Raw genomic sequence first — 9,687 nt, 5'->3', positions numbered from 1 at the left:
GTTAAATAATTTTAAATACAAGGTAAAAAGTTTTAATATTAGGTTGTCAAAAAAAAAACATTCTTCCACACTTCTTCCAAAATATTTTTTCTTTATTGTATTTACCACTGATATGCATAAGTGTTGATATTTGCCAATTATTATTGCATCGTTTTTTTAAACAATAATTTTTCACATATAATTTGCAGACAAAACTTTACTTTTTATTATTTTTCATTTAACAACTTTAAACAAAAAGTTGTTGCTATTTGTATTTTTCTAACTTACTGTTTCAAAATTTCAATTTTTAAACATATTTCTTGCATTTTCTTTTCCTTCACCATATTTCACTGTTTTTCTCTCACTTTTTTCTTAACTTATGATAATTCTTTTAAAATTTTGCTTAAACTTGCCGAAAAATTACATTTATTTACGTTTACAGTACATTGAAATAGTTTTCGTACAGTGCTGCTTAACACACTAAATTTAATATTTTTTTCAATAAAACTGCTTAGCTTCGATTTGTAAGTTTTTTTTTTTTTTGCTTAATTTTACTATTTAATTCCTTAATGTTATGAAATATTGTATTTTCTTTTTGTAATATCGATATTTTTTATTTACCTGTTTATTGTTATGCCAGATATGGTGTATCCCTGCCAAGTTGTGATTTTATTAATTTTACTAAATATTATGCATCGGTGAATTGTCTTCTGTTTTCTCCGAAATCATACTATTGTGAATTCCAGAGTCGTATAAGAGTTGTTATATAAGAGTTTAGAAATCAACTCTCCATCGTTTAAGAACTTTTTTTAAACATGTTTCATGTACATTTACATCCAAATCATCTTCGTTACTCGTAAGAAGTCGTAAAGGTCGTGTAAAAGTAGTTCGTTCGTCCATGCTATTCTTCGTTTCTTTTCTCTTTCGGACTTTTATAACGTCCTCCCGTTATAAAACATTCGTCTATATAATTGTCGGTTTGATTTTGAAATCGATTTGTGTGTCTTTATAACGAAAACTGCTTTAATGAGAGCCGTATAAGAGATTTGTAAAGTTCTTATAAGAGTTTGATAAAGCTTTTACGCTTTTTCTTGCAATTTTTGTGCTTGTTTCCTATTATATATTTTCTAAAAAAAGTATGTTATACCATATAGTTAACAAGTATAAGAGTGTTTTGGAGTCATATAAGAGATTTAGCAGGGTCGTGCAATAGCGTTAAGCAGTTTTGTATAATTTAATACCTTGTTTAATGCAATTTTTATTTATTTCGATATGGCTTGTATAAGAGTTGTAAAAAAGCATTTTTAATGTAAAAAGAGTCATATAAGAATGGGCTGTACGCAATTTACTATATGCTCTATCAAAATTTCGTTTTGGTCTGAACAATTGTTCGATAGCACTCCTAAGTAAGCTTCAAAATAATTCGTATTAAAAAAACTCGTATAACAGTTGTATAAGAGTTAGTCGTTCTGTACCGTCTTTTACACTTATCTTTAAGCATTTGTATTCATTACGACACACACACATAAGTTTTTAGTTCGTATAAGAGTTCTGTATAAGAGTATTTTTATGTATACGAGTGGTATAAGGCTCGCCTCTGAAGCAAATAATTCTTGTTTAACATTTTCAAATATTTTCTTCAGAATTTCATTAACTTCTCTATTAGCTTTTTTCTTTTATACTTTTCTGTCAGTTTCTTGAAAATATAATTTTTATATCTATATGTATAGTATATGTATAAATGAGTATACGGATATCTTACATATAGCATTCCCTGCCATTTTCGTTTTTCCTTCAATATTGATGTCGTTAGTAGCCCTCGGCGATATTAACTGTAAATAAAATCGTTGAAAGATAATAAGTTAGGTTATTTTCTTTATTTTTTTTTAGAGGTTATAGTATATATTAAGTGTATGCATAGAAATAGTAAATATATATTGGTAAAATTTGAATTGAATCTTTAATCTTGGTTTCTCAGTTTTCGGTTTTAAATAATGGTTTCCATGTAGTAGATCTCTTTCTTTGATAAATGGAAATCTAAGATAATAACATGTGAATCGAGGTCTTTCGAGCTGGGTAGTTACACCTATAGGGCATACCAAATGTGCAAAGGTTGTGTTTTTTTAAAACATGAACATCGATAACTTTTGGATACTGATTATTCAAAAATGGATCATTTTGGAAGAGTATTTTGTGTCTTCAACTAAGTATCTAAGCGTTGACTAAATCTATCCGATAACAATAGGCAATAAAGAAAAGAAGTTGGTTTTAACAAAAAAGGATACCAAGCCCCAAAGAAGTGGATGGATGAGACCGAACGTTAAATTAGTATTGAGTTTCAATAGATCTAATTAAGAGTCCAGCAATACTCAACAAAATCATTGTAGAACTATAGAAATGTGGCTAAAATTTCAGTGTGGTAGTGGTAGCTTTGTAGTTCATAGCTGACTACCATGGAGCTTTAAAAAGATGAATATGGTAAATTTCCAAAATCCGAATCCGAATGAATATGGCCTCAAATAGATTCAATAGGCTCCAGATAACGGTGGGTTAAAAAATGATTGTCAAGGTTCTAGAAATGAATGAAATATTGAAAGATATAAGCTTGACATCATTGACTACATATCATCAAATTTAAGAGAGATGAATTGAGTTGAGTTTCACAGAGCGCTACAGCTGTAGGAGAGCTCGTGGTGAGTTTGCATATACTTTAAACCTATTCTGATAATGGTGGACGTATGGATGGATCCTATCGATCTAGAAAAGGTTAGAATATTGAATCAAAGTAAGCTTATTATCTTTGATTATTAAATAAACTTCAAAGCGTGCTGCTGCTATAAAACCGCTAGTGGTGATTTCTGATATTACTGTAACCAGGTGAAAAGTCTTTAGTACATCCAACCGATTTAAGCGTCAATCGAAAGTAAACGCAAACGCGGTTGAGAGCACAGCGGGGGAACACAATTATAAAACTTAAATCGCCTAGTGTTTCATTGCAATAACAACAATGGGCACTTAAAAGAAACAAAAGTTCTGAAAAAGTCATTGCATAAGTGGAACGATAAGCAGAGAACAATAGCAGCAACAATGAAATAAGAATAACATGACATTTCATTGTGAAAAAGGTCAAAACGCAAACCAAAACTAAAGTGCCGAATTGTGTTAGATAAATCTAATTCGAAATGCATTAAAATTTAGGTAGATATTTATAAATATAATAAACAAATGTGTATTGTTGTATGGTACCCAAGTCAAGTGACCTCAGCGCGGAGGATCTATGTCAAACTGGTTGATGGTTCATTAAAAATTTCACGACAGGTAGCCGATGTTGCGCGAGCAGGGGGTAAAAAGGGAAAGTTCAACCGGTTTAATTAACCCTCACGGCTAATGTGTCACATAAACCATACAACGAACACACACAGTTTAGGAGAAGAGCAGAAGATAAGCAAAAAGTCAAAAAGGACGTGTGAACAACAAGCCTTCGCGGAGGCTGGAGAAATGCATGCATACATTATGGATATAACGCGGAGCCGAGTGATTACTTCATAGGCCGTATTAGTGCCGTCTTCTGTGTCAAGTGTGTTGACATGCAACACAGAAACTCAATCAATGATGGCAGGCATATTTTTTAATTAATCAAAAGTCGTATACACTACCAGATTATAGCAAAAGAAAGCAACAAAAACCATATATTGTACATAAAGTAATCCTGATCCAAATCGAGCAAGCAGCCGAGCTTTCAGCAGGACATGTACTGTGCGTAATTGCTTATCAATGCCTCTAATTGTCAGGAAAAAGTAGAAATTGTTGTGGAAATGTTGTAGAAAGAAAATAATATAGAAAAAATAGATACGACAAAGTAATAATAATTGAGCCTTCTCCAGCTAGCGCATACCCTGTAGGAATAAAATTAGTTATCCAACTTGCTTCAATTCGAATTAGTTTCAAAGAACATCCTTATATAAAATCATCAGAACCTCTCCTGTGAATTGAATCGCCTTAGGAATTTCGGATTTATACAGTAGAGTTGCCACATAATTACATAATTGTTTCGGGAGTTCAATAAATGAAAAATAATTTGGAATAGAGTTGCCACCTATTGAAAATTTTAGGCTTATATATTAAAAATACTTAAACAAATATCAGACATTTCAAAAACCTTACAGAATTTAGTTAGAAGTAGATTAATTGAAACATATTTTGGACTAGAGTTGCCACTTATTGAAAATTATAGGATTATATATTTAAAACAGTTGAGCAAATATCATACTTTTCAGAATTAGAGGAGTACATTAATTGAAATATATATTTTGGCTAGAGTTGCCATGTATTGAAAAAATTAAAGCTTAAAACAACAAAAATAAATTAACAAACATCAGCCGCTACAGAAAACTTCCAGGAATATACTCAGTTAGTAAATAATTGTATTTTTTCGGAATACAGTTGCCACCTAGGGCGAAAAAATAAAACTGTTTAGAAAGCTCTTCTGTAGTCTATAATTTAATTTACAATACCCGAGACTACTTCTTTTTTCTTAAATTAAGCCAAAATATGCGCGAAGACCAGGAAAAGCGAAAATAAAAGATCCTAGCGCCATATCATTTCGTAAGCAGTGAATTTTCCAGCAGGGTAGGTATGTAAATGAGTGTGCTCGCAAGAAAATGAAAAGTTTCCAAAGAAAAAATCGAAAGTCTCATCGAAGAACATCATGCATGAAGCGGACTAATTTAAATCAATCTTAATTTTTATTAACACAGCGAGGAAAAAAACCTCGAATCTAATGAAAAAATCGCCAACGAATTTGGTTCAAATGCGACAAGTAAATATTTGTATGGATATGAATGTAAAAGTGATATGTACACAAGGGGCGTGTGTATCCTTATAGACCCATATATATATGAAGGTATGTAGCTTGGTCCACAAGCCCGTGTGTATGCGTGTATGTGTGCGTACTTTGACAGTTAGCTTATTGAATACGAAAGTAGGGTACTTTTCATGCTGCGGCATTTACCGCGTCTCAAACGTCAGCACAGCAGCTGAAGGGTTCCTTTACCGCAATGCAAACTGGTTGGCTGACGACTGAATGAGTGAGGCTTGATAGACAAGTGAGAGTGTGGTTAATGTAGCGCCGAGCTGCGGAGTAAATTATGCCGTGGCATATCCATAGCAACGCGAAGGTACAAGCAAGGCAGAGGGGATAAAAACCTATAGTAAAAAGTTTCAAATAATCGAAGGATGAATATCTTTTTGTTGCTGTCTTAAGATTTTCAGCTCCTTTTATGTTTTTTTGTATATTTTTCGTGACCTTTTTCGACTGATTAGCAAATGAATGGCGCGTGTTAGTAGCTACTTTATTGCTTTTAAGAATATTTAGCTGCACAGCTGGTAACCTTTTTTGTGATTGCAATTTTTTTTTTTGAGGTTTCCGACAAATTATGCGCTCAAAAGTTGAAAAAAATGTTGGACAAGTGACACGTGCAATTATTTAAAATTGCGAAACAAGTATTTTATGTCGCTTTGGTTGCTAAAATAATCAAGTAAAATCTTTGACTTATTGTTAATATCATAATAATAATACTAATAAACATACATTTTTATTTCCTTAAATTGAGAAGTTTGAATATAAAATCACATATCCGTATAATCCGTTGTATGGGAGCAATATGTTATTGTTATTCGATGATGATAATTTTCACTCTTAATTTTATATTTACCATAAACAAAACTTCTGCGGACTTTCGTATACATAACTCCCTAACTATAGAAGCTATATTGAAAAATATTCTATACGGAGAGGCGGTTGTATGACTACAATATCTTATAGTCGTCCGATCTTAATGATTTTGATGATTTTGAACTAAATAAGCAGTTATGACACAAAATCCTATAACTGAACAAACGGTTACATAGCAGTTATATCTAATAATGTTTCAATCCGATTTGTCCTCACATATGTTTAATAATGTTAATTGCTACAAGGCACCTGTGTACCAAATGTTAGCTCTAAACTAGGAAGGGTTATTGAGTTGAGATAGGTAGTCAGACACAAACTGAGGCTGAAACTCATCATTCTTATTGTCAAAAAAATTTTGTTCATCAAAAGTTCTACAGTCTTGCTTATTCATAACTTACTAATTCAAGAAGGTATCTTGGAAAATCTTATATCCGAAAAGTCGATTATATGACTGCTATATCTTATAATAATGATCCAACCTAGTTTAACCTGACATATTATATGTTTAATATATTACTACAAGGCACCACTTTACGAAGTTTCAGAAAGCTCGTAGTGGTACTGAGTTCAAGTAGGTCGTCATATAGGGCTAAAGTTTAAAACTCACAATTATCACTGAAAAATATTTAAAAGTGTGCTTTAAGTCGGTTTTTCGAGCTCAATGTCGGTTCGAGATGTCGTCACCCGGTACGGTTTTTATAGATCATCGATTAATTACATGTGAGTAATAATAATAATACCCAACGATTACCCTCCTCCCGCCCAACCGACGCGAGGGGCGCAATCCGCGAACGAGCGRAATTAGCCGAGTCATAAAAGGCAAGGGAGTTTTTAGCGTTGCGATCTTAAGCTGCGCAGCTACAGAAACAAAAATTTCAACAACCAAAACTAAGAATTAGATTAAAGTTTATAATTTTTAAATGTTACTTGTTAAGAGTAGATAAAATAATTTAATAAAATTAATAATCTGTTAGATCAAATATGCTGGAATGAGAATTGAAATCGTGACATATATGGCGGAATGGTTCGTTTAACTCGAAATTTGTTCTAGAAAATTTTAAAAGTAAAGGTCTAAACTGCCTGGTAGAGCGAGCAGGAATGTTAAAATTAATATCAGACAAAAGTGACCTATTGATGAGTTTTACAAGAAATATTATACCAAGCATTTCCCTACGACTAGCGAGTGTAGGGAGATTTATAAGCTTGAAACGGTTAGTGTAAGGGGGAAGATTTGAATTGGAATCCCAATGCAAATAACAAGGACGATTGCAAACTTTGTTAAAATGCAAGCCCAACTGGATGTTCTAATTATCTTTAAATATTTAAATAAATTAACCAGTAAGAAGATCAAAATGATCTATATTGTTATTTGTGATCAACTAAGTAGTAATCTTACAAGCAAATATGTCTCCTTTATGCACTGTGGTAAAAGTTTGGTCTACATAAATTTGAGAGTTTAAGAATTTAAGGCACAGTAGGATCTCGGGGATTCAGCGGCTGCGATTTGAGCTGCCAAAAGTGGGCGTTGAGACGAGAACTCGGCAAATTATTGAACGTTCAATAGTTAGGAAGTGTAAGAGGGAGATTGTCACAATATTTTCTAGTTATGGGTGTTTGCTGAGTGAGGTTTCGACGCAGGCGTTGCCAGCTTTTCTCTAATTGCACTCCTTTCATTAAAATATTTACAGTTACCATTTTCTAACCCTTACCTACGTTTAAATAAAGGGAAAAAGTGTTTCTTAGATTTTCGTGCAATTTTCCATAATTATATGCGCTATACCGTTATGAAACGATCTACTTACATATATAATATAATGCATACTTTGTGTGAACTGGAAACTCCCACAAATAACACCAGCTGCCATAATTTGAAAGGAAACCAAAATGAATAGCTTACGGCATTGATTTCGCAAGCCATAAATACAATTCATACCTTTCTTCAATAGAGGATATTGAAGAGATCTTACGTTGCACACATACACATTTCAGCGGCATTTTCTCAGCCGCCGATCGCAAACGGTGATAAGTTAAATAATGCATTTAGACCGCATTCATGCGCTACCGTACGATTTTCTTCCTCTTCTTCTGTTTCTACTACTACCTTTTCTTCTACTCTTTGTTTGCTGCTCAGCGATTGTGAGAGAAAAATGTGCGGTAATTTGAAATGCCAAAGCAGATGAGGCACAAAAAGGAAATGTTCGTATGTATGTGTGTATATAAATATCCTGCACGATCGGAATGTGCACCGCTCGATAACAGTAATTTTCAATTAATGCACAAACAAAAGCCAGCAAACACTGAAAAACCTGTACGCCGACTTACAACAACACAAGCACAGAAAAAAGGTGCGGTAGAACGTAATAGTATGGAGAGATATATTATATCTGTGTGGATATAGCGCGATTTTTATGACTATTTGCGCATTGTCAATATTTATGCTTCCACTGAGTGGTACTCGTAAATAAATATTTGCTGAGATACAAAGGAACAACTGAAATACATACAGACAGATAAATGTGTGCATGTGGAAGAATGTTTGAAAGAATGCTGTAGAAGAAGACGCGACTAACTGACAAGTTGTAGAATTGGCGCACAGTTGTGAAAGGAAGTGTTGTATAAATATATATGCACATATACATATGTATGAGTGGATATGWATGCCTAAAAGAATCACTCAAAATATAGTATGTATGTATGAGTTCCAAGCCATAAAATCGACGGTGTAATAAAGATTCCAAAAAGGAATTAAATTCGTCATAAAACAACAATAAAATCTGGTGTGTAAAGCAACAAAAAAGCAATGCACAAGAAAGTCCACTCTATCTACACGAAACCTACCGGAATTTACGGGTATAGCCAACAGAAAGTTGCAACCACAAAAACATACCTCAAAAGTATTTTAGCAGAGACTTAGAACGCTACAACAATAACACTAACTTAATTCAATTATTCTAAATTTTAATAATATTAAGGTGAGAAGCTAGTATCCTTTCAGTATCTGACTTCAAACTCGGCTAAGAGTGCTCTGAAGATATATACACTTCTGAGAGAACGATTCTCTCAGCTTATTATAAGCTAAAAAATTTAACGATAAGAATCAAAAGATTAAAAGAGCTTAAAAATCCCCAACAATTCAAGAATTTAAAGCAAGAATGCTCCAGTAATTCTCTACAAACTCAACTAAGTGTGCTCCGAAGAATATCAGATGCCTGGCAGAGTGATTAATACAGTTTTATGCGAGCTAAAAAGTTTACCAAAAGAATTTAGAAAGTAAAGGAGCTTGAAAAGCTACATATATCAATATATTACAGTTGATAGAAATATAAACTAGAATCCTCTCAGTAATGGACTTCAAACGCAACTAAGATTTCTCGACGGAAATATGTTTCTGTTGTTGAGAAAGTTATTACCACTGCTTACTAAGAGCTTAAAATCCCATGAAATCTTAGTAAACAAAAAAGCTTAAAAAGCTTTATAGACTTAATAAATAATAACAACTAACAAAGAGAGAATACACCATCCTCTCAATAGGCAGTATACACTCAAGAATGATTACTCCAAGTACTCCAAGGTCTAGAAGCTCTGAATCTCTTTGTGAAATATATTGTTAGTGTTACGTTTTGGAGGTATAAATTCTAATTGTGATCACTTTTTCGTATCCATGGTCCTATATTTCTCTGAAGCATAGCACTCATACTCAGTGATTATAAAATTGTTCTCAAAAGTTCACGCTTTTAAAAACTGTAACATAAGAACAGAACGTCCACAGATATCAACGTAATTAATGTAGTAACATCAAAGAAAGAAGTTAAGAGCTCAAATGTACTTCATATTGGATTTTCAAGCGAAGAAATCAGTTTCTCAGTTATCAAAGAAACTGTATATTTAGGGCATTTTTTTTTTTTTTTTTTTTTTTTTTTTTTTTTTTTTTTTTTTTTTTTTTTTTTTTTTTTTTTTTTTTTTTTTTTTTTTTT

At 32.6% G+C, this 9,687-nt stretch overlaps 1 protein-coding gene across 1 annotated transcript in view; it reads right to left on the bottom strand.

Annotated features, from left to right (window-relative positions):
- Positions 1-1,694: 1,694 nt before the first annotated feature.
- LOC108974632 (ataxin-2 homolog) overlaps positions 1,695-9,687 on the bottom strand; it is a 55,776-nt gene continuing 47,783 nt past the window's right edge. Inside the window, exon 4 of the mRNA XM_018942587.1 lies at positions 1,695-1,811. Within this exon, the coding sequence (XP_018798132.1) occupies positions 1,789-1,811 (23 nt within the window). The 3' untranslated portion in view covers positions 1,695-1,788. The remainder of the gene's footprint in view (positions 1,812-9,687) is intronic.

The sequence above is a fragment of the Bactrocera latifrons genome, unplaced genomic scaffold (assembly GCF_001853355.1).
Source record: "Bactrocera latifrons isolate USDA-ARS-PBARC rearing strain unplaced genomic scaffold, ASM185335v1 scaffold_57, whole genome shotgun sequence".
Taxonomy (NCBI): Eukaryota; Metazoa; Arthropoda; class Insecta; order Diptera; family Tephritidae; genus Bactrocera; species Bactrocera latifrons.
This window is presented reverse-complemented; position numbering and strand designations above follow the sequence as displayed.